The sequence below is a fragment of the Archocentrus centrarchus genome (genome assembly GCF_007364275.1).
Source record: "Archocentrus centrarchus isolate MPI-CPG fArcCen1 chromosome 18 unlocalized genomic scaffold, fArcCen1 scaffold_23_ctg1, whole genome shotgun sequence".
Lineage (NCBI taxonomy): Eukaryota > Metazoa > Chordata > Actinopteri > Cichliformes > Cichlidae > Archocentrus > Archocentrus centrarchus.
Window position 1 is genome coordinate 2,933,348 of NW_022060145.1, and position 26,096 is coordinate 2,959,443.

Sequence of the window (26,096 nt, forward strand, 5' to 3'; positions counted from 1 at the left end):
ACGTTACGCCTGCAGTAGCAGATGGGGGTGAAAAAAGGCCCAGACAACAGTGGACTCGCGAGTCAGAGACACCTAAACCGTAGCCACGAGGAGAGCGATGGAGGCCCGATGGGGATCAGCTGTGTGCACGTGAAATTGGACCGGGTAACCCTAAGAGGCCTGGAGATCAAGGCTCACCCAAGGATGCTCTGATGTGACTTTTACGTCCTCCTGCTTCCACATCTTGGCTTGGGTTCAGTTCAGTGCCCTGCTGGGCAGTTAATTGGACTGGTTTTGACTGGTTTTGGTACAGGTACAGTGTGAGTGGAAACACCCTGATGCGCCACTTCATCCTGCCTGAGTCCCCATGAGCCTGGCCTAGAAATTAAAAAAAAAAAAGAAAGGAAGATCCAGAAGGAAAAGAGTGCTAAAATTTTACTGTGATGGTTTTTTTTTAGTGGTGTAAAAAGTTGAAACTAAGAGGTCTGCTCAGCAACAAGATGCAGAGATTTGTTTTAATCGGAGCCTCTGTTGATCATAAGATCTCGCAGATTTGCTCATATTCAAACTGCTCGAACTCACGACCTCTGTGGCGTAAATGTCAGGAGACAGCGAGTGTCTCACCACACATGGAAGCTCGCATTGTTTACTTCACAAATTGGCCATCTTATTTTCTCTTCAGAGCCTTCATTACACTGCATGTCTTCATCCTCAATCAAGGTACGCAAATGAAGAGGAGGAGAAAAAGACAGGAAGGAGGGGAAGGAAGAAGTGAGTGATGGACTTCGCTTGTTTAACCCAGATCCAGGCAGCCGCTGGAGGAGTGGACAACCGGAGGTGTTTCGTTTTTATTCTGGGAGCGACTTGGGAATAAGAGAGGCTGGGAAAAAAAAAAAAAAAAACATGAGCAAAGAGCAGGAGAGACAGTGAGAAGGAACGACAAGGCTGGCGCTGACCCATTTCTCCAGGCCTCCAATCTTGTGGCTGATATAATAGAAAATGGCTACCCACATGCACACACAAACCTGAAGACGGACACACGCCGCCAGACACCAGCAGGCAAGGACACACAGAGGCAGACATATACACCCACGCTGGGGTCCGGCCAGATTCCCCATGATAGCTTCAAGTGTTGCTTCTTTTTCTGTGTGACTGCAGCAAATCCGGCATCACCTCAGCCGACTCTGGAAAATATCACATTCAGAGACTCAAACATGACCATGAACTCGCCGGCCCGCTCTGCCAGCTCAGCCTCCTCTCTGCTGCCCCGGCAGCGGTGGAGCACGTTACGTACTGAGCCGCATCTAAAAAGGCTCTGGGTGCCTTTTAAAAGGCTTTAAAAAAAAAAAAAAAAAAATCAGTGCTGTAGAAGTCACTCAGGGATTCACTGATAAGTATTCATTAAGTATTGATAAGTAGTCATTGAAGTATTCATTCAATATGCATGGAGGTCCACTCAGAGGTGCACTTGACAGGGATTGCAGGCATGGCAGTTTATAGCGGGTTGGTGGAAGTAGGCAGATAGATACTCACTGCTCACGCACATACACAGAAAACCACACAGAATGCCCCCGCTGCCCCGGGACGGGAACATTGACCCAGTTGTAAGGAACATTGGTCGTGACTGTCCTACATGGCTAGCACTTTACTGACGTTACACAAGGCTCATCCAACCCAGTCTCTAAGCCTCCTTTTAATGGCCCTACTCTCTTTTTTTTCTTTTGCTTTAGCTTATTTTTTTTCTCCTCCCTGGCTTTGTCCCTGCCTGTCTTTCCTTTGGTCCATTATGCACGTCTATGCTCTGGCAGTCACATTTATTTGGCGCTGATTATTTTCTGAACTTGGCAGACAGACTTATTACGTTTGCTCGGCCACTATTTGTTTCTCGTCATTTAATTAACGTGAGGCTGAATTGGAAGAAATCAACTTCTGCGTTTATGCCCACTGATGACCTTATTTATGCCCACGCCGTCCCCTCCTCACACCTTTATATATCTCTGTAAGCAGCTTTGAGAGGTCGCGCATTGATTGTTTTTCGACGCACAGTGACGTCGGTAAACATCCCTGACCTTTGCACACATGACACAGGTTGCACACACATCCAGCGTGACAATACCCAACTGGATTATCAGTATGGCACAGGCTGTACAGTCTAATAAATTCTGATATGCATTTACTCGAAGGCGAGCTACAATGTGACAGCAAACAGCGGTATTTTCAGGCCTCCGACTACGCTTTTTTTCCCCCTCAGTTCCTCAGAAGTAAGACATAAAAATGGCAGCGGGTCTGTCACAAGTAATCAGCCTTTCCCTGTCAGCGCTGCGTGTGCATGTGTGTGTTTGTCAGATGTAGCGATCAGGTGCTCTCCTCACTTTAGTCCTCCATTTTTGGAACTCTGACGGGCAGTAGGAGGGAGACTTTTGAGGATGGACGCCGCTGTGCCGTGGCCCAGTTTGCTGCTCGTGTGTGCGCATGTTGTGGTGCTGGAGGTTAATACGATGTGATTCTAAGTCGCCCACCCTCCGAGCACACAGGACATTGAAAGACACAGACGCAGAGGGAGAGAGAGGGGGGGGGGGGGGCTAGAGGAGAGTGAGGGCGAATACTGAGGTGGGTGGGTGATTGTAATAGAACGGGATGGATGAGCAGAGAATAACCGCTGAGAATTAAAATGTCATACGGCACAGAGGAGAGATCAACTGCACGCAAGCAAAGACACTGAGATCATGTTCCCTTGGTGGATTGCATGTGCGTGCATGAGCTGATACCTGTGAATTGAGGCATGTGTGGAACTGGGTTTGGCTTGAGGCCCTTTTCTGTATTAATATGCGTGTGTCTCTTTGGTCAGCATGTGACACATCATGTGAGTTCACCCTGTGACCATGGCTGGGCCCTCAAAGTCATTTCCACACAAATCCAGGTTCTGAAGCTTGCAAGTGGCAGATTGAATTAGTAAGTTTGCTTGATAAAAGTCCCACTTCTGTGCAATTTAAATTAGATTACAACAGAATGCAAATTAACGAGGATTCCCATCAGAAATCAACCAATTTGGTTGCCAGAACAAATTAGAAATAAGGCTTTAAAAGGGACCTATGATGCTTGTCCTTATTTTCTGATTATGTGCGACAGGGAAACGCTCAGTCTGCTCTGAAGGCTCCACTTTTTCTGTTCTTGGCTCTGTGTGATGTCAGCGAACTGTAATTAACCCTAATAGGGTCATCTAAGCTGTGAGCCCTTAGGCCCCACCCACCTGCCATTGTTTACAAGGGCAGAGCATCAAAAGAAATTTGGCTTAAAACAGAGGATGACCTGCGGGGCTGCACCCAGGCCCAGTATGATAAGTAAGGATTGTTTAAAGCTATGAATCATGCAGAGCTACTCTAGCGGAGTTCAAGAATAAAAATATGGAACTGAAAATGAGCAAATCATGTAATTTCATCATGCACTGACAAAGTAATTAATCTTATCCAATATGGCACGGGTCACATTAGATCTTTTGTATAGTAGGAGTAGATTTAGTTTTTAGTAGTGCTTTCCACTTCAGCTAGCACCATGCATCACAGAGGAACATCGGCCATGACAGAATAGAGTTTACAAGCCAAGATTTTTGCAATGCAAGTTTTTTTATCAGCACAAATCTCTTCCCTTTTCTCTGAATACCTCATGTGACACAGACACATACTTATCCTGTCTCGAAACCACTCACATACCATCATGTCACTGCGCAACAGAGGCGCCAACCATGCAGCCGTCTTTGTGTTGTCCTCGTTTGTAGCTCATCCCATTTGTGGATCAAGTGCTACGCCGCAACACAACAACAGGTCTTTGTCTGCAACAATAGAACCAAAACAAGGAAAAAAAAAAACTTGCTTCCTTTTCAGGAAAGCCTTATGCTATGTTGGAAGTAATGGTGTGTTTTGTATTTGGAGGTGGATTGCGAGTGTAAGTAATACTGTGTTTTTTTAAGGGAGGGGGACTAAAATAATACCTGCTCTGTTTCAGTACGCAAATTAATGCCTTTTGCCACGGCAGCGAGGTAATGGGTTGCGATGGCTTTGTTAATGTGTCATAGCCAGGTTGTAAACGTGCAGATTTATGAAGACGTTTTTAGTTACAGGAAATTTTGATGGCGAGAGCCGAGAAGTTTTTATTTTCGGGGAGGGGCGGGGGTTGCCGAGGAGAGGAGGAAGAGAGGGAGACTGACTTGCAGCTCCGCATCAGGGCGGAGGGGTTAAAGTTATGTGCGCCTCGTCGTTTAGCTGACACGCATGAAGCTCACAGAGTATTTAGAGATGGAGAAGTACAAATTTAAACAGGAAGGTATGAGTAAATCCCGCCCCCAAGACCCTTCTGCACCCACACACACACACACACACTTCCCAGTCCACCCGAGTGACAAACTTAGTTTCATGGCTCTTTGCTGAGAGTGCGGTCCAGAAGCTAAACAAGTGGAACTAAAAGGAGGATTTTAAAGCCAAAGCTGCTGTGAAGCAACACATTGGTTTTAAGTTGATTTGCACAGATGGCAACACTTTGTGCACGGTGACACAAACACACACAGACACATGCACACTCATGCCACTCCAGCCTCAGCGTGCACCAGTGTGCCCGGGGCAGAAGGAAACTCCCACTTTCATTTGTGTCTTTCATGTTGCATTTGCATTTGTGATGACTGTTAACGTGACACACACACACACACACACACACATGACGCGGCTAACGCGCTAGCACACACCAGAAGTTAGCGCGGGCGCTGCTGTGCCTTTGGACTGCGGGGCAGCACAGCACTGGCGGGCTTTGTTCCTCGTGGCTCTTGTTTTCTTGCTTATTTATTCCGTTTGTTGTGTAATCTGCTGTTTTGCCGGGCACCACATTCCCATTTTTGCTCCCTTTAATGTGCTGTCAGTGAAAAACATGTTGTCACTTCATGCTCAGAGCATATGTGCAGTTTGAAAGTGTGGTGCACTACGTAGCTAGGTTGGACTGTTGCAATAGCTCCACCACACATATAATATATATATACAGCAGTAGCACATAGAAGACCCCCCCTCAATCCTTTCAGCCCCCCCCCCCTCCCAAAAAAAAAAGAAAAAGAAAAAAGAAAACAGCAACTTCAGAACTTTTCATGCTACGTGACTGATATTCATCCGCGTGGAGGCTCACGGGAAACATGCAACCCTGCTGACAACATGCACCGTGTATTCTCAAATAAAACCTTATTTGCACAATCTAAAAGCAGACTGGCACAAGAGAGGGTGCAATTTCACCTTGGGATGTTTTACATTATTTAGTTATTTTTTTTAAATTTTATGTAAATGTACATTCTTACTATCTAAAACCATCCTTCAGTTGAGAGATAAGAGCAGCTGATGAAAATGCCGCTTTAGGTTGATCACAGCTTTAAGTTTTTCAGGCGTCAGCGAGGCACTTCGCAGTCTTTCTTTGTCTAGGGTTTTGCTTTTCAGCCTCTGTACACGCTCCTGTCCAATACCCTCTGATTTGGTGAAGGATGTGATTGCAGCTTGAAAGAAATAAATAAAGAAGGCAGTCGCTACTCTGGGCTGAAAAACTGCTAACATTTGCCAACAAAAAAAAAAAATTCATTTTATTCTCCATCACTCTCTGCTTTCTAATTCCCAAGGGTGTACATGCTACTGTGTCACTGTTCTCTCTTGTAGCTTGTGTTTCGTTCACGGTCTCTTTTGTGGAGACAGCAGATTGCTGCCTGTCCCTGAGCCTGGTTCTGCAAGACAAGTCTTACTTTTAAAAGGGAGTTCTTCCTCCCACCTAACGCCAAGTGCTTGCTCATTGCTTCATAATATATAAAGCACCTTGTGAGAGCTGTTGTTGTGGTGTGATATTAATATTATAGAATTAAATTATACTGATTTAAAAAAAAAAAAAGTGCTTTTAGCAGGGATGCTTTAATGTAGATGAAATAAGATTTCAGATTGGATTTTGTGGCCTTAAGGTGTCCAGTCTGGATTCAGGGGTGCGTTTTAGGCTTGAACTCCCAACCCCTAAATAATATGTGCCAATTTCCTAGCACTGAGAGCTAAAACACATATGCGTATGGGTTAAAAAGTGTTTCATTAAAGTCTTGGATCACCATCTGCTGCCAGTGCAGCTTCAGCTGCTCCTTGGTATTGATTCTCCACTTCCCTGAAAGTCTTCCCTGAAGCTCATTTGGTGTTTTAATGGTGGTGTTGGAGCGCACTGGTCCAACTTCTCGCTCAGGTGGACAAGTGGATCTACACTATATAGTGCTAGCAAGAGCCACTATATCCCCTCACTGTAGGGGTCAGGGTTTTATTTTCCCTTTAATTTCCCACCCGTCAGTATGTCCCCGAGCAAAATCGAATCACAACCAGAAATATGTGAAATCAGGCAACAAAATAGCACTTCTCGTGACTTTTGAACGGTGAAATGCGAGTCGAGTCCCAAACTAGACAGATGGATGTGATGGAAACAACATCAGCGCGAACACAAACTCACATCGCTTACGTAGAAGCAAGTGTTTTGCTGCAGAAGGCGGGCTGCCACTCAGCGTGTGCGGAATATATAACCAGGGCTGCAAAATGTACAAGGAGAGAGGAGAGGGCAAACACTGACACCTAATGTCTGCATTAATTCAAATAGCATAACTTTCCATCATTAACTGCAGCGTCAGTCAACACAGGACTGAGCACAAGGCAGAGCTGCTGTTTAAGTCGCTGGGTGAATGAACAATTTGAGATCTGCTTTGAGTGGAATCACTGTCCACTTTTCCATAACAGCGCGCAAGCTTGAGGAGTGATAATGGAGGCAGAGAAATGGCTTGGCCCAACACTGACCTTGGTAATAACAACAGAGACACTGAAAAAGACTCTCATCTACTCTGTGATCTTTTCTGTGGGCTGGATACACACTCGTCCCCCTGGCTGCATGGCTGCCTGCCTCCTTGCGTGGAGGGCTGTGGCGGTGCTGTGCTGTCTGATTGAGGTTGACTGCGGTATTATTTCATTAATTAAGTTTTTCCACTTCTTCCGCTTCTCCCTCCCGTCTTCCTGTCAAACGACGGCCGTGGAGCGACGCCCTTCCTCTATTCTGTCCGCTGGCGCTTCACATCCCCCCATCACTGCTGATCATTGTCTCAATTACTCATCCCTCCTCTAACTCCCCTTTCCCCCTATTTCTGTTTCGCTGTTCTTCCTGCTTTCTCCTCTTATCTAATCCTAAATTGTGCTATACACTCTTTGCCAGCCCCCCCCTTTCCGCCTTCTCTGGATCCTCCCAAACTGAGGTGGGAAAGATTTGTAGCACGCCAATTCTTACATCTCCCCATCTCTCCCGCTCTCATCTGTGCCTCTCATCAGGATTTCACAGATGTTCTATGATTATTTCTACCTTGATTTGGAGATCTTTTCCTCCCATCAAGGCAGGAGAGGAGATTTGGAGCATTTTTAGCGTTTAGCGACCAAGATTTGGAGGGAACTATTTTCGAACCAAGGCCAAAGCAGCTGTGATCTTTCTGCTCACTTTGTTCCTGTGAAATGGAGATTCGCAGAAATGATGCCACCTGTAACACGTCTAATGGATTTAAAAGGATTCGCCATGAATAGAGTTCACGGTTTTAAACAAAATTGCCTTTGTGATATTTGTGACCTGTTGATTAGGATGTTTAAAAAAAAAAACAGCCCGCATTTGCAAAATCACATTTGTGGAAGCTCTCCTGGTTCAATTTGGCTCTCCTGCTCCCACTTCTTTGTATCCATTACTGTTCCACTTTTCCATAATGGAGACATTAGAGTCTTTTACCTCCCTGCTATCTATCATGTCATTTAAACTCTTTCCTTACTTTCCTTTTTTAACTCCCCCCCCTTCCTCAAATCTTGCCTCCTCCCTCCGTCCACCGTGCTCTGGGTCGTCTCTGTCGTCACACAGGGTCTCCTGTCCCCATCATATCACCAACAGCTTGTCACAGGCAATCAGCCTGCCTTCCTCAACTCCCCGCACGAGCCGCTCCTCCTCCTCTTTTCGCTCCTCATCTTCCTCACCTCCCTCGTCTCCCGTCACCTTCTTTTCCTCCTTCATGTGTCAGTAGTTATTACTCTCAGAATTTGCCGGCCTCCCTCTCTCAGACCAGTTACCGGGGAATTTGCTCAATCCTTTATCCATTCCTTCGGTTAGTACTGCTGCAGTTTTAGTCCTCTTTATGACATCGCTCAGTGCCCACTGTCCAGGGTTATACTGGAAAGAGGAGAAGCTTGTGTAATTCCTCTTATGTCATGTACTTAATTTCTATTAAAGGTTTCTTATATCGCTTCTTTAAGGGCATGTTTTTTTAAGTAGGTTGGGAGCAACGTTTCAAGAAAATATTGGAAGGATACATAAAAAAAAAAAAAGTATTCTCAACATATTTGCCTTTTTTAGTTTTCTAGTGTGTTTTATATCATTCATTTTAATAATTAGGTTTTCAGCTACAACACGCCCCAGGATACGCATATGTAATTAATGATTTTAAAAAAAAAATAGATGTTGCAGTGACTGGGCGCATTAAATGATCATATTTGTAGCCGTTATTCAGAAGAAAAATCCTTTTTGTTGCTCTGAATTGGATACAAAAAGTCTTTTTATGTTTACACATAAAGGAGAGAGCCGCTCCCAAACAGAACAAAGTGCTGTAAATAAGTTCATATTTATGCATCAAAGGGCGCCAAAATCAAAGTGTTAATTTTGCATGTAAGCGGCAGTTTTCTGTTTCACTTTACCCCACTTGACTGTGTGAATTCTGCTTTTAACTGATTGTTTGGTAAATTCACTTGATTATAATATAGTTATGAAATGAATGGGGAAGGGGAAACCAGATATATCCACTGCTCCTTTTTTTAATTGTACACATTTGGTTTTCTGGATGCAGTGTGGTATATCTGATACCAGCGTGCTGGTTTTATTTCTGCAGCATCATAGTTGTATTGCTTCGGGACTACAGGGCACTGATCAGCCGCATTGACATAGCGTTGTGATGAGGGGGGAAAAACACTGGAAAAATACTTCAGTGGGAGCGGTTTTTCCCGCAGGGAAAGGCCTTTAGGGTAACTTTTAATAATAACCATCATTAGGAAATGCTAAAATGATGGTTGATATAGTAAAGACTTGATTTAGTGTTAACAAACATTTCAATTATAATAATGCTATAATGTATGTCATTAGGTTTTGTAATAGAAAACCAAAGCTTTTATGATTTTTTAAAATATAGTATTATGTGTGCTGTCATAGTATATAATATAATACTAATGAGTGTTATTTCATAATGACTAGCAGAGAGTATCAATTAAAATTTAGATTTTTTTTTAGCAGTAAGTAACTCGTAGTTAAGTTTTTATTTAACTATCAGTGATGTTATTACAAAGTGTTACTGCTTGAGGAACTCAAATGAGTTATTAAAAGCCCACAAAGGGAGGAGGACGTGCTGAAATCAGTACTGATTTATTACTTTTTCTAATTTTTTTCTTTTCTGTTTTCATTTGCTGTTTGTTTAGGTTCAGAAAAAGATCGTGGTTTGTGTTAAAATACACTTTCACAACCTTAACCATTTGCTAGAAAGCCTTTCTGCCAGAAAGCCCTGAAGGAAAAATTCTCCCACTGCTGTTATTTTTCTGACTTATTCCCAGTCGCAAAGCTATTACCTCACAACAAAATCACTTACGAGCAATGTAGTCTAAAGGAGACTGCTGTTTCCATCTACGATAACTTATATTTGGAGGCTTGGCTCTGTTCTGGGAGAGCGCACCTCCGCGCCCTCCCGTGTGCATACAGGCGGCAAGAGCAGCAGTAAGACCCAGCACAGCACTGAGGAGTCATAACAGAGTTATGATTGTGTCATAAAGGAGGAGCTGGGGGGGGGTGGGTTGCAAAGTGGCTCACACACACGTAGCAACTGTGGGAAGGCTGAAGCAGCTTAAATAGTGTGCAGTGTGCAGTTGAGCTTGACTTTGTTGCAGGCCTGAAGTAACATCGTGCTCGGTTATTGGTCAGTTGCAATAATGATTCTGGATTAGCATTAATTATATATTGTTGTATGAAGACCAAAAAAAACAATCCCAATCAAAGAGCTGTACCTAATTTAGCACACTCTTGTTTATTTGAACTCCACTGAAATCAATGAAACTGTCTTCCTACATTATTGCAGGAGAAAATATTTCACGGGTCTCAGGCAGAAAAAAAAAAAATACTATGATTTAAGATGATCTCGAAGGACAACAAATAGTGAAAACACTCGAGGAATGTGCAAAGTTTTTCACAGCCTTTTATCTAAACCTTATTTACCCATCCCTTCATCCATCCCTGTCTCCTGGCTTTCCTACCATACTGCTGTTCGCCTTGACCTCCGCCTGCTTCTCTCCTCCTCCTGCTTTCACACTCTGCATCCTGCAGGGATGGAGGGAAAGACAGAGGGAGGTGTTAGAAGTAAAGCTGCCTCTTTTTCACACTTTCGTCTCTCTCTCTCTCTCTCTCTCTCTCTCTCTCTCTCTCCTGAGCCATCCGCCATCCATCCTTCTCTGCTTCGCTTGAGTCTGGCTAATCTATAGCCTGAAGGGGAAGTGGCTGGGGGGAAATTATTTTATATATATATATATATATATATATATATATATTTATATATATATTTTTTTTCTTTTTTTTTTAAAGGAAGGAAGGTGAGGGTTAGCCCTGAGGGCTATATCAAAGAAAATAAATGTAGATGGGTGGTGGTGTGTGCAGGAGTAGTGGAAGCAGGAAGAATATGTCTACTGTATTTTTGTTACTTGCAACTGTGGCTCCACATCTGTTCCTCCATTAGCTAAAACTTTAAAGACAGACACCGAACTTGGTGTCTTTTAATAGCTTTCATTTGCTGCTGTGAGTGAAGGCTGTGGGATCATCTGTGTGCTAATGATCGAGACCAGCTGCACAGCTAATGGTACACCGGCTGCAAAGGTGTGATTCTCACTATGAGCGCCGCTCTTCTTTTCACCCCTCACTGGTTCTCTCTTTCCCGTCTCTCCTTTCTCACTGTGTCTCCGTCTTCTGTCCCTCTGTTTTTACTCTTCTCCCATCCCTGCCTCTATCCTGAATCTCCCTCTGCGTGTTCCTTAATCCTATTCCACCTTCTGTGACCTGCAGGCTAGTGATCCTCCACTTGTTCCTCTGTTTTTGCTTTCTCGATTCCTTTCCTCACCTCCTTCTTTGCCGTCTTAGTCCCTCCCACCTGAGATGCTAGCAGAGGAGGAGGTAAGGAAGAGACAGGAGTCAAGGGAACAGGTTTTTAACAAAGTGAGACATCTGTCACTTTAAAGTGATGCCAGTTCAGTCTAACGTGGCATAGCCTGCTGCCATATTTTCTCCCTTTTTCTCTCAAATAAGCATCTCCATTTTTACTGCTTAAAGGATCCTATTGTGCTCATTTGCATCTCTACATTTTTAATCTTGGACTTCTACTATTCTACCCAGAGTTCATCCTCTGTGTCAAACAAGCCTTTTTTAGCGCCCTTTAAGCCAGCTTTCTTTTGATTGGTTGCCCCCTCATAAACCAATAGGCTCACAGCTGTGGGCCTGGGACGGCCATATTAGGGAAATCTGCTCTCACTGACATCATGCAGAGCCAAGAGTAGAAAAAAACCTCCTGAAAACAGTGTTTAGAGCAGTCTGAAGGCACAACTTTTGGCTCTTAGGGATCACATCCACATACACTGACCTCATTACTTGAAATGTTTGCAATGTTAAAATGACCGTTGACCATTGTAGCTGCTTATATGTGTAATATTTGAGTAGGAACTGGGATTTACCAGGATTTTAGATACAAGCGAACACACGCGCACACATGTGTCGTGTGTCAGCACTGTTGAACCTTCGTTGACTTCCTTTGTAGGGTTCGCTAGAACATTTTTGATTTACATTCGGTTTCACTGCCAATTCAAATCTGACGCTGCGTCTCTGCTGTGCTGATTGAAATGTTGCATTTTTGCAGTGCGAGAAAAAACACGCTGTTATATCCTGATCATACATAATCAGTTCCCCACTGCCTGCATTAACACCTCCCTCCCTGGATTTTAAATGGAAAAAATCTCCTTAATTCTATTAATTAAAACATAAGCAGCGATAGCGATTGGGGTTTTACCAACTGGAGCTTTGACACGCTCAACACAGATTCTTTTCTAACCAATCAAGTCCAGTTTTGGAGTCAAATCACACAGTGATTTGTGTCTCAAGGGCTCCATTTTATTTCATATACGCTCTTGATTGGATTACCATTATTTATTTTTTTCCACCAGTCAATCTCTGCTTTTCTAAATTGCACCCCCAAAATGACACCCCCCCCCAATGCTATTTCTCCAACCCAAGCAGCAATTGCAGTTGACTGCAGTCGGTTGAGTCCATGCGTCGCAGCGGGGGTGTTAATGAATTCCAGCAGACTGCTAAATGAGGACTTATTAAAGCGCTGCCGCCTCATAGTTTGACATTTCAGAGCTTCTGGTGGAGTTTTAAATCGCTGCCTCTGCAAATGTCACTCGCTGACTCTGTGGAAGGGCTGACCATATGAATAGAAGCTAGAGCTAGACTTGGCTATAGATTGTGAGAGAGAGTGAGTTTGTGTGGCTGTAATGGATGTGGGGGGGGGGGGGTGTTTTTGTGGGTCTGTATACCACCCTGCTCCTTGGTTAATTGTGCAATTCTGTGTTTCCATCCCTCCAGCTACGTCAGATGGGACGCGTCAAGGCCTGGATAGCATGAAAGGTGGAGTGTGTGCCACGCAAGGCATGAAGGTGGTTCTGAAAGTGGGACAGAGTAAGTCCACTCACCTTTCTGTCTGCTGTCTCTCTCACACATACACGCTACTGTACATGTGAGCTATCCCGTATGTACTTCATGTGTGATGGACTCACAGTTATTAGACACACACACACACACACACACACACACACACACACACACACACACACACACACACACACACACACACACACACACACACACACACACACACACACAGAGCCAAATCACTTAACACACTGTGATATTAGCACACATTAGCTCCACATCTCCCATCATCTCACATCTGTGCAGAACAGAGCAGCACACATTAATGCGCCTTATCTTGCATGCAGCTCCTTCCACTTTTAAACTGTCTCTCTAATCTTCCTCTTCCTTACACACACATACCATATAGTCTCCGCACCGCACGCGCACACACGCACAGACACACACACACACACACGCGCGCGCGTACCTTTCTTAATGTGTGTGTTCTCGCTGAGCATATTAGGTCTCGTTAAGTGGTGAGAACAGCGGAGAAGTGTGGGATCAGTCAGCTCTAATGAGCCCTGTTGACTCCCTTCTCACTCTGCCTTTTAACTGCTACTGACTCATGCTGGACACACACACTTAAACACACACTGAAACTCACGTACACACACACACACACACACACACACACACACACACACACACGCACGCACGCACGCACGCACACACACACCAGTCTGTGCATAAACATCAGCTCATACATGCACATTAAGTGGACACGGACATGCACCTGAGATGTCCACGGCTGACAAATGAACACGCACGCCAGCGCGCGCACACACTTTCCCCCACACAGCGGTCCCGCCAGCTACAGCACGATAACAAAATGACTCCATTCTGTGTTAAAGCACACAGTCAGTGATTTTTAATGACTCGTAGCTGCACACACTTCTAATTTGTTTGGAAAATATTCACAGTTAATGACCCTCACACACATTTTTTTTTTTTTTTTCTTTTTTAAAGCAGCAGAAAAAAAAAAAGGCTAATTTAAGCATTTTCACTGGCCTCAACACTTCTACACGTAATCGGCACCTGTCCTTCACATGACCCACCCTCACGTACACACACACACATTTAAACAGGACCAGCTATTTCTATTTCCTTGAAATGCTGTGTTATCAGGCCTTGTGTATTGTAGGAGCTCTTCAGCAAAGAGCCAAGTGGCGCTGTTGCGGCTCTATCAGCCCGTAACATCAGCATAGTCAGCTTGTCTCAATAGAAATACCACCACACACACACACTTTATTTCCCATGGCTCTTTCACCACACAGGCGATGGAAGAACTACCTTCCTTTTACACACATACAAACCCCGCTGCCACTTTAACATAGCTTCGTGAAGAAGACACACACACATACATCTTTTTTATTTGTCTTTCCCTTTTCTTTGTTCCTCTTCATTTTTTTTTTTTTTTGCCATTTTTTTCTACCCTTTCCTCACTTGAACTATTCTCTGGCCATTTGCCTTTTTTCTTTTCTTTTTTAACCCCTTTTCATTCGAGCAACATTGCTCACTTCCTATTCAAATTCCCTTTTTCCCTGTCCCCCCCTTCACTCTGCATGCTGGCCATCTCTCCTTATGGCTCTCCCCTCTGTTATTTTCACTCTTTTCCTCTCTCTTCCTCATCTTATCTGCTGTGTGGCTGAAAGGTCACGTCTGTGTTGTTTGTCATCTAAATAAGCGGCGTGCTGCCTCACGGTGATCTCCGATGAGATATGGCGCTCTGCTCCGCTTCGAGGAACACACACTCGGAAAAACACACATATACATTGAGCTGTCGTCTCGTATTTTATTCATTATATATATCTTGCTTGCTCTCTGAATCTGTCACATACACACTTTATCACACACACACACACACACACGTAGCCTGAGCCTCCATCTATGAGCCCCTGCTGACCAAACAGCAGTTCCTATTGATCCAGCCCACACCACCCCGAACTTCTGTTTGGTTGACTGTCAAGAGGGAGCCGCCAGCCAATACCCTTACCCTTCTCCAAATGTCAGCATATATAGGTTGATGGCTGTGCTTGACCACAGTGCAGTCTGAACTACTATAGTCAAAAGAAGATCATTTCCGTCTGCAGTAAGGTAGATTTGGTGTTGTGGTTCTGTTCATGGATAGCTCTCTGTGTTGTTGTTTTTTTCAGTCTGTTTCCCAGTGCCAAAGCTGTGACATCACAACAACATTATTGGACAGCTGCAGCGATAGTCCTAGAGCAACATTAGTTGTGATATTGTAAATTTCACCACTTATAAGCTGCTCCCTTGTTACGGGACGGTGGGGCTCACAGGATAAACACCGGATGCCCTTCCCGACACAACCCTAAAGGGGGGGGATTTGTGTCCCTGGCTGAAATTGAACCAGCAACCGTTTACTTGTTAAGCAAATGTGCAAACCACTGCACTATCCTGAACTTTAACTCCTTTTGAGAATTTCAAAGGATGTTGCTACAAACCAAACATCACCTGTGAGGTAACGCTATTAAGAACGTGTATTTTTAGAGAGTAGACCCCCCCAGCCCAGAGACAATTATTAAGTCAGATACAGCGTGAAAGTAGGAGCTGGGGTGGAGGTGGGTGACAAAGGAGCTTGCAGATGCAACTGTGAGCAGGCTAAAGCAGCTTAAGTAGCGTGCCCTACATGCGACAACCAGTTGGATGTGCAGAAAGGCATCGGCAGAGCTGATGTGGGCGGGCACTTCTGATCTGTTGGCATCGTAGCTGAGCTTGACTTTGTGGCATGCCTGATTTACTGTAGGCTACATGTTCATGGTCACTTCATGTTGCATGAACTGTGGAGCTGAATAACCCACCACAGTTCTGGTCCTGCAGCCTACTGTTGGACAGATGGCCCAGAAGCTAACAAAATTAGTATTTTCTGAACCATCTCTTTCAGCTTCGAGGAGTCGCACTTATACCCACAATGGCTGCACTTGTGTGTATATGTGTGCGCACATTTGTGCATGTGTTTGCATGTGTCACATAAACTCACTTTAATGCCATCACTATTACTGAGGGCTTGCGAGACAGATGGCCTGATTTAGCGACTACAGATTACAAGCCGTTATGGCCTTGTGTAAATTCACTCAGGCCAAAACAGCAAACGACCTCTCTTTAGTTTCCCATTCAAACAAATGAAAAAGTGCTCATACACACCGCATTGAAGCCCAGTCAATATGTGCTCCCCTATAATGAGATGGGAAGGGGGCCTTTATTAAACCTCTCCTGTCTCTTATTTCTCTTTCTGGCTGTCTCTCTCTTTGCTAATGTCATTTATCGGTTCCAATTCAGAGAGCTTTGGCTGTTGTAGAAGATGGAGGCTGTCTCAGTATTTCTGTAATTCCACTCTTATTCCTTGCTTATTTCTCCTCTAAAGGCCCATATGGACTGCCTCCAAAGAAGGAGCCACCAGCGGGACGCACCACCAGCAGAAACCCAGGTAAGCAGGAAATCAAATAGAGATAATCCACAGCAGATCCATCCACAAAATGGATGGAGGGAATAAGCAAAGACTGGTAGATAAAAAGAAAAGCAGCAGGGAGAGGGAGGGTGGAGGCGACAGATGGAGAATGTGCAGCGGTGACATCTGCGGATCTCTCTGTTTAATTCCATATTTCTCTCTCTCTCTCTCTCCTTCTCCCCCTACTCTCTATCCCTCTCCTCCTCGTCTCTGCACCCGGCCCTTCGAGCTAAGTGCTGCAGGCGGGGAATGGATGGCTAATAGCTACCTTGGGAGAAGGACAAGAAAAAGTGAGGGAGGAAGAAGGAGGCAAGAGGAGAAAGAGAGGGAGAGAGCAGCGACGACATTTCAGAGTTATTATTGTCATTAGTTGGCGAGGTGGGGTGGGGTGTGTGTGTGGGGGGGGGTTACTGGGATGGGGGTGGGGGTGGGGGGGTGTTTCTGTAGTTCTGTCTAGAAAGAATGAGAGAGTGGAGTGAGAAGAGGAGGCAGGGGAGTGATAGAACAGAGTGGGTAGAAATGGGAGGCACATAAGGAGGAGAAAGAAAAGAATAATTGAAAAGCAAAGAGGAGAGGGGAATAGAACAAGGAGATGAAAATGGAGAGAGGCAAGATTCATGCTTCACCTCAAAGTTATTCAGTGAAGGGGAAAGAACACGATTCACCCTCAGCTCTGTTCATTTCTTTTCTCTCTCTCTTTTTAAAAAAAAAATATTTATTTATTTTTTTGGTGAATTTGTGTACTATACCAGATGTGTGAATTGGACCATTCACACATTTTCCAATCACTTGTCCATACCTCATATAGGTGAGAATTGTATGTGTGAATCAGCAACAATAGTATGCATTGTTTGTACTACAATGAGAGCGGTAACGCACGCAGCAAAGATGATTTAATCACACACCTAAGAGGGATTTTACACATTTTTGACTTCCAGGCAAGGACATATTAACACACATTTAACCACATATCTAAAAATGATTGTTTTGACATTCGACACAGCAGTTATTCCAGAATTTATAATCCTCGTGTGAATACACTCGAAATCATCTCAGCAAATAATTGGAATACTGTTGCTTATTCACAGTTTCTCATTGTGTTTGTGTGTCTCTCGGGATGTAAACAAATAGAAATACATTATTAGGATATGAACAAGAAATGCTCTCTGAATAGATATGAAAGAGTTTTTTTTTTCCCCCCTCCCCCGTCACTCGCAAACTCAACTCAGCCAAATCAAAACCCATCACTCACTGATAATTCACTCTTTACAGATGTCCACTGAGGATAAATATCCATAAATGTATTCTAGCTCAGAGAATAGGGGCCCTTATGGTCATCATTTTCTACATAGTTTGCAGTAGAAATCACTGGATTCAGAAAACCAGGGTCAGTGAAGTTCGGGCTTTGCTGCATTCATGAATGAAAGAGCAAAGAGCGTGCAAAGGAAAAAAACACATACACCGCCACCTTCTCTCAGCCTGAGCCCACTTAAGGTGGACTGAGGTGTTGAGAAACTGTCCTGTGATCTGACCCCTTAAAATGTGCACACTGTTTTTGAAGTTAAGGATGCTGCGACCTCCAGGCTGAGTGCACAATTCAAATCTCAGCATCCGTGGTGATGTGAGGGGAACTGGTGCACGTACACGGGTAACTTGCACACCTGCGAAGGCTCCATTAGTGCTGAACAATATCAGCAGGTTTTTTTTTTCTTTGTTTGTTTTGTTTTAATGAGAAGGCCTTGTAGCAAGGCAATGCTCATGCTCATGTTCATGGCCCTGGAGTAAAAGTTTAAAAGTTATTGAGAAAAAAAAAAAAAAAAAAGGATGTCCAACACTGTGATGTGAGGATGGGAAACATTTTGGATTTTAAAAAACTGAAGCGCTGCCATCCAAAGTGTTTGCAGACTGTCGTTAAAAGAAATGATGACAGCGTGGTAAACATGCTCCTGTTTGACTTGTAAATGTTTCACTGGCATCAAATTCACTGCGAGCAAATGTTTTTTTTTTTTAAAAAAAAAGCAAAAAAAAAAAAAAAAAAGAAAAAAACAGATTTTTCAGTTTCAACGTTTGATATGTTGTGCGTTTTTAATTAAATATAATGCCTGACTGACTTGCAAAACACCATATTCTGTTTCTGTTTACATTTTACACAGGATCCCAGCTTCTTTTTTTTTCTTCCTTGAAGGGGAGCTGTAAATGTCTTTTCATGACTTTTTCCCAGAGTTGTTGTGCAAAGCAGAGCAAAGCTAAGACTCCTCCGCTCCATTTATTTGTGTGAAATAAACAAAATATAAATAAAGATTCAGATCGTAGCTGTGCATTACAGACCTAATTTATGACAAGGACACGATTTGAATTTCCGCTCCTGTTGCCGAGCAGAGGGCGTTAGGTTTTCCTTTCACCTACTTTTCTGTTTGTTTTGTGACACCTCAAAGTTCCTGATGTGAGTCTATACAAAGGGTCCTGCTGCACATCAGTCCAAATGGATACAAAGAGACAAATTCATTCTGTTTTTTTTTAATTAAAAAAAAAAGCCATTTATGTGGGGAGCAGCAATGAGATGCCATAATGCATGAGTTTCTGCCACTCTAGGAATTATGTAATTTTGTCACATCCTCTTGAATGTATTCATATAAAAGGTTTCTGCAACACGCACTCATTCGCACTTTATTTTGACAAAATGTCTGAAATTTGCATCTGTGCAGCAGCCTAGTGGAAACATAACTAATGTGCCGAGTGTTAGAAAACAGCTCCAGAAAATATGCTAAGAATTAATATAAGACCAATTACTTCCCTCTGAAATGTGACAGCTGGCTCAGGAGCAAGGATGAAATGGCACCTTGACCTGTTCTTTCATTTCTGACCTGTTGCATGTTTCTTACCAAGGTGGAATTCACTAATGATATGAAACAGATAGAAGCAAATGGAAAATAAGGCCTTAGAGTCTGAACATGTGTGATTTAAAAAAAAAAAATGAACACGGAAGGGAAGGAGAGGTGCAAAATAAGGGGAGCGAGAGGTGGAGAAGGAGAGGTGAAGGAAGAGGATATAATAAGGAGAGCAGGTGAAAGGCGGCAGTCATAATGGAGATGAAGAATGAGGGATGTTGGGTTAATGGCGAGAGGAAGAAAGAGGAGGAGGAGTAGGGAGTGTAATCGACTTCTGGCATTAGTGCTTTGCTCCCAGTCAGTCCAGCGCAGCGGGAGGCCTAACAGCAGGGGGGCGGATGAGGTGTGCTTGCTTGGTTGTGTGTGTCAGTATCATAGTGTGTGTGTCTGCGTCTGTATATGTGTTTGTGTTGCAAGGTGCTGAGCTCAGAGCAAGGTGGGTCATTACAGCTACAATAACCCGAAGATAGAAAGAACCACGAAGCGAGGGAGGGCGAGGAAAGGGAAGAGACGGCGGAGAGAGACAGGCAGGGAGAACAGAAAGGGATGTGTGCCAAGAATAATGATAGACCAATCCAAAGGCCCTATATAGCAGAGACTCACATTACCTGCCTTAACCAGTTCGCAACTCACATACACACGGTCCAGTGCCAGAGCAGTCCCCAGCACCCCCATTTTATAAATGCACACACACACCTACACACCTCCAGACCATCATTCACCTGCTGAGATCTGACCCGGCCTCCTGCGGGCAAAATGCAGAGCTCCGAGTCTGTGAAGATCTTAGGTTTCAGGCAGACACACAGAAGGAGCAATGGGCTGACAAACAGGACCAGAGCTGACAGACAGTTTGATAAACAGACAGACAGATTAAAAGACAGACAGGCAGGCAGGAAGGCCGGCGGGCAGGCCGAGGTGTGTGGTCTGGTGGTGGTAGCGGAGTGGGGAGGCTCTCTTCATGTGGCTGGCTCTAATGCTAAGCAAATACGGTTGTTAAGGTTAAGGAAATAGAGTGTGTTACCTTGATACAAACTGTGGCTCGGCCAGGCTGTCCACAAGAGTATATACTGTACAGTACACTCACACTCACTGCGGACATTCCTCTCTGCTTCATATGGACTGCTGTCCACTTCATCACATCAATAAAGAGACCACATATAAGCTTCTGTGAGAGTTGCTGCATACTTGCTGCATTCCACTGGTTTATGTCTGCTAGTTGGGCTAAACCATCACCATTACTCATGTTATTGTGGTACGGAGCCATAAGGAATGGTATGTTTATTTAAAAGCTCCTGAAAACACAAGTTGTGAAAGCAAGCTGTGTTATTGCTCCGGCATATCAGTCATGATTTATGTGCGCCGTTGAGAGCAGCTTGTGATACTGGAGTGAGATTGTTCTTTGATTTGTTTCAGGTGGCACAGGAAACTCCAGCCAGCCTCGAGGACCCTTCGGGGAAGAAGGCAGAGGTGAGAATGGGCCTCTCCAACCCTCCAATATCGCTCTCATCGCTGGCGCCGCGGGAGGCTCTGCCTTCCTCCTGCTGGTCACCGCCGTGATCTGCATCGTGTGCTACAGGCGGCGGCACGCCAAGCACTCGGACACCCATCACCCCCCGCTGTCGCTGTCCTCTCTCACCAGCCCCAAACGGGGAGGCGGCGGAGGCATCACCAGCTCCAACAACAACGGCTCTGAGCCCAGTGACATCATCATCCCTCTGCGGACGTCAGACTCAGCCTACTGCCCGCACTACGAGAAGGTGAGCGGGGACTACGGACACCCTGTCTACATTGTCCAGGAGATGCCGCCTCAGAGCCCAGCCAACATCGACTACAAAGTATGAGATGGCCGCTGCTCTGGCCAACTGGACGCACCCACCTCCCTCCACCCGTTACCAACCAATCCCCTGCTCCAAACGAAGCCACAGCAAAGCTTTCCATCACAGCTCCAACCCTGATCCCCTCAATACTGCCAGTATTGTCCCTTGGACCCCCATTCACCGCCCTGTGAGCCCGCACCCCTGGCCACAGTTGTGTTTCTAGCTGAGTAAGCCTCCCCACCCCATTCTCACACAACTAAGTGTGTGTAAAGGGCAATGTCGTAACCGTGCATAGCCTTTGTTAACAAGGCCCTCGCGAATAGGCAAGAGGCTCTGAGTGCCCCCTTCTTGTTAACTCAGAGCTAAATGAGCCCCACCCGTGCTGAATTGAAGAGTCATCCCCTAAACGCCAGTGTGCATGTGCGGCACACACTCTTTTCACAGGGGTACGGACCTGCCGTTGGGAAATGTGTTTTGAAAAAGGTGAAAAAAAGAGAAAGCAAAGGACAAGAACAGCAAGAAAACGACTCCCCTGACCCTACTTAGCACCACAGAACTCTGATTTGCAGAGGCCATACCTGCCTAGCCCACCACTCCACCCCCTCAGAGCTCCATCAGCCAATCAGAGTCCGGCCCCTACCACTAACTCAATAATAGGATGCTAGTTTGTTTGTGTTTGTTTCTCCTGAGAAAACAGGGGCCTCGGACTCGCCCAATCAGCAGGTCCGAGCGGCGGTCACGTGACCAAGCCCAGACCTTATGAGGTCTGACCAATCGGTGACTCTCAGAATCTTGTATATTTTAATAATGCGTGTGACTGTGCGAGCGTGCATACGGCTCAGTTAATAATTATGGCGCTGCTGCTGCTCCACATTAGACGTGTGCGTGCAGTTAGTGTGCTTCAGTACAGCAAGTTTGCATATGCGCGCGTGGGGTTTAGCCTGTGTGTGTGTGCGCGCGCGCGCGCGCGTGTGTGCGCTTTGTGCGTGAGTGATTGTGCGTATGTGTGCGTTCTTTAGACTTGTCTTAAATACCAAAACACAAAATAGTGAGCGAATATCAAAAAAAGTGAGATTTTTTATCGCTATCAACACTTATAGATTATATATATGAATATCCAGTAAATAATTTCTAGATGGTTTTTTTCCTGTTTTCTATTGTTTTGCTATTTTTACCCACTGTGTTAAACTACACTTCTGTTGCTAGACATTTTTTTTAATCTATTTTTGTTTTTTCACAACTTAGAATGACCTTGTTTATTCCCCCTTCCCGTTGTATATTAATTTAATCCCTTTTTTTTAAATTTTACCAGTGAACAGAGGTCGTTCCTCTCTTCCTCTCTTCCCTCTCTCATTCACTCCCTCCCTCCTCCTCCTCCTCCTCCTCCTCATTTCCCTCCCCTCTAGGGTCTCTGAACTCTGTGTATATTTTTATAGCTCCTTGTACTATGCTGTAGTTTTGAAGTTTAGACCTCGTTTGTGGAAGTGTTGAGGTAGAACCATCTATGAAAGTTTTTTTTTTCCTTTCAAATGTTTTTTTTTTTTTTTTCCAAAAGTGAAAAGAAGTTAGGGGTGGGGGTAGAGGTGGTGATGGTGGGGAAGAAGAATAAAGGAAAAAAAGGGGCGAGAGAGAGAGAGTGTGCTGTCTGGGGAGGAGGAAAAAAAGCAGCGTCTGAATGCAGAACTTTAAAAGAGGAGCGAGAGAGAGAGAGAAAGGGAGGGAGGCGAGGAAGGAAGAGACTGAAGGAATTGCACACTAAAGAAAAAGAATCTGAGGGGAGAAGAGGATGGGAGAGGCAGGAGTGAGAGATGAAGGATCCCGAGGAAAGGAGGCACGGAAGAGTGGCTGGTGAAGTAGAGAAACCTCTTCTTTAAGTGGAGAGTCTCCTGTATGCAGGTGATGGACCTACAGCCAAAAACGGATTTTGGAGGAGCTGAACTCTAACCATGGAAAAGAGAGATCTCATCACACACACACACACACTCTCTCTCTCTCTCTCTCTCTTTCTTTCACACACATATACCTACTGTGACTCCACACATTTTGGATTTGTTCCTCTTTTCTGCCAAAATTTGAGTTGAAATCATCTCTGTGTATCACACACACACACGCACACACACACACACACACACTCGTTTATTATAAAAGTGCACGTTACACTGCCAGCTACACACACACACACACACACACACGCAAAAGAAATTCCTGAGGCAGTCAGCACACTGTTTTTTCTGACACAAACACACACACACACCCTTCTAACACAAATTTCACACCTTTTAATGACTGTCACAAATGCCTCTTGATTGCATTGAATGGCATACATTCCCTCTCACACCCGCTTGCTCTCCAAACACAAACACACACACACACTCTTTCACGCACACGCAACAAAAATGCTGATTACTTTCATATGACTCTGTGTTTCTGTGATTAAGACTAACCCAATGGACATGGGAGGGATGAACAGAGTGACTGTGTGCGCTGTGTTTTCTCCCCGCTTTCAAATGCTCCCATGCTTTTGCTCACACACACTCGCACTGTCTCTCTCTTTTTCTCTCTCTCTCTCTCACGCACAAACACACTAGTGCCCAGCACCTCAACCTCAGAGGGCAATAACATCGCTGTGTTCAGAGGTGCAATATGTTCACATGTGCATACTAATAAAGCTATTTTGTATTGCTCAAACATGTTTATGGCTTATGTGTAAATTGGATGGCAGTGGGAAGCTTGTACTTTTTTCACACGCACACAAATAAACACACACACACACACACACACACGCAAGGCCTCCGATGTTGTAGCCATGTTTTCTGTGTGAAGCCAGTGTTAAATCTGGACCTTCTGACATTTCTCAGCTGTGTTTTGTATCTGACATCATATAAGGAGATATCTTTAATACTTAAGTGTCACATTCGTCTTAAATGACTTTGTTCAACACACGATGATGCTCAGATATGTTTTTTTTTTTTTTAAATCCAGTGGAGGAGTTTGGATTGTGTTTGTATCAAAATCGATTGCAAAGATGAAATGACTCAAATTCTTCTTTATGTACGACTACCGACATGTGTTGTTTTTTTATGTATGCTGTTAAGTCAATGTCTGTTTAAAGTTAAACAAGCTCAGAGTACCTAAAGTATCCTCCAAGCCAAATGAAGTGTCTGTTACTCTCCCTTCAGCAGCTTCTGCAACTCTTTTGGAAATCCAAAATGACAGTATCTTTTGTCCACGAGGGGGGGGGGAACTAAACTTCACGGACTTTACGCCGTCGACTCCGACGAGGAAGCCACTGGGCCGTTTTCAGTCCACCTCTCCCACTCCCTCTCAGCAGAATGTCAAGTATCTCTTGGACTTATATATTTTTTTTTTTATTATTATTATTGTTTGTTTTTCATGTCGATGTTATTTCAAAGTTGTGTCTCTGGCTCTCACCGTTTGTGTTTGACTGGTCGACTCAACGTGCTGGCTTTTCTTAAAAAAAAAAAACAAAAAAAACCCCACGGACACAGCCACTGGTTGTTTGAAAAGAGAACGAAGAAAACGCTGTTTCTATGGAACCGGGGAGAGAAAGAGGGAAAAAAAAAAAAAAAAAAGCAGCCACTGCCTAGCTCCCTCACCTCTCCGTTGGTGAAAGTGTACGTGTGTGTGTGTAAATGTGTGTGAGTATGTGTGTTTCTTTGTGCCAATAGCCAGCGAGCGGAGGCCACGGAGCGAGGTGGCTCTCATATGTGACGTGTTGAGACTTTGTATTTGGGATACCACCGTGTGAGAAGGGTTTTTTTTTTTTGTGTCCTCTCCTCCTCTTCCTCTCTCCTCCGTACCCCCTTGTCTACTCATCACGGCGACCCCTGAGCCCCTATCCCTCCTCCCTTCCTTTTCTTCCCTAGTGCCCCCCCACCCCCCTCCCCTCCCCTCCAACACACCTCTAAAGAGAGGAAAAAACTAGTACATTCCTGGTTTGGAAAAAAAAAAAGGTTGAATAAAAAAAACAAACAAAAAATGTTTAAGCACCACTCGTTTTGTCCTGTTGTGTGATTCATTATTGTGTGAGGGTTTGCTGAGATCTTTTGTTCAGCCTGTGTGTGTGTGTGTATGTGTGTGTGTGTGTGAGAGAGAGAGAGAGAGAGAGTTCCTGAGGCCTGCTAACCCTGCCTTTAATAGAAGGTCTCTCCCCTTATCTCTGCTCTGTGCTTGTCTCAGCAGGGGCTCTTTCACTGCCTCTGCTAATAACACTGCCATTTTAGACACACACACACACACACACACACACACACACACACACGTTCTCCCATTGGTGTTATCAACAAGTTATCAAACCCAACTTCGTTAGTGTTGAGTGTTGCTTGGCAACGTATTGACAGAGCTGATTTCATTCTCCATCACCCCTCTCTATAACCCCTCTTCCTCCTCCTTCATTTCCCCCCGGCTCCTTCTAGCTTGGTGGCTCATTTCTATGGCAACTGTTTGTGTCTTTTGCTCCCTTCCAAATTTCGCTTCATCCGGATGTGGATTTGTGTGTGTGTGTGTGTGTGTGTGTGTGTGTGTGTGTGTGTGTGTGTGTGTGTGTGTGTGTGTGTGTGTGTGCTTTTAAGGCCCCTACAGGGCACGATGTGCCACAGGGGTGGCCTGCGTCTAGATGACCAGGCAGCTGCCTTTGCCCTTTGATCTGTGATGTGTGTGAGTAGATTACAAGCCATCGGCCACACACAAATACATACACCGACAGACCCCAACCTACACAAACACAACGTCCTGTCTGTACGCAGTGTCGCACGCCGGCATTGATCCCTTAAGACACTTGTCATTGGCTTTGCCATGACAACCTGCAAGTGTAAGTGAGACCAAGTGCAAAGAAGGTAAACATTCGTGCACCGGCAGTCTGCTAAGATTTGTTATTGATGGAGCTGCAGTCAGTGTCACATTTTGCCACTTTCATTTCAATCCCTTCATATACGGTCCTGCAGGTAGTCTTTAACCTTAAGCATAACCTGCTCGGAAAGGCAAAAGGTATTTACTGAGACTAATAAACAGAATTTTGAAGTAGTTTTCAAAAAGACCTGGTCCAGCAGATTGAGCTTTTTTAAATCCAAAAACGTCCGTGTTTCAGGAAGTCACCCTGCACAA

At 44.6% G+C, this 26,096-nt stretch overlaps 1 protein-coding gene across 1 annotated transcript in view; it reads left to right on the forward strand.

The window, feature by feature from the left end:
* Positions 1-24,458, forward strand: part of efnb3b (ephrin-B3b) — a 91,277-nt gene extending 66,819 nt beyond the window's left edge. The window contains exons 3-5 of the mRNA XM_030722733.1: positions 12,694-12,786; positions 16,184-16,246; positions 20,569-24,458. Coding sequence (XP_030578593.1) covers positions 12,694-12,786; positions 16,184-16,246; positions 20,569-20,996 — 584 coding nt within the window. The 3' untranslated portion in view covers positions 20,997-24,458. The remainder of the gene's footprint in view (positions 1-12,693; positions 12,787-16,183; positions 16,247-20,568) is intronic.
* Positions 24,459-26,096: the final 1,638 nt, after the last annotated feature.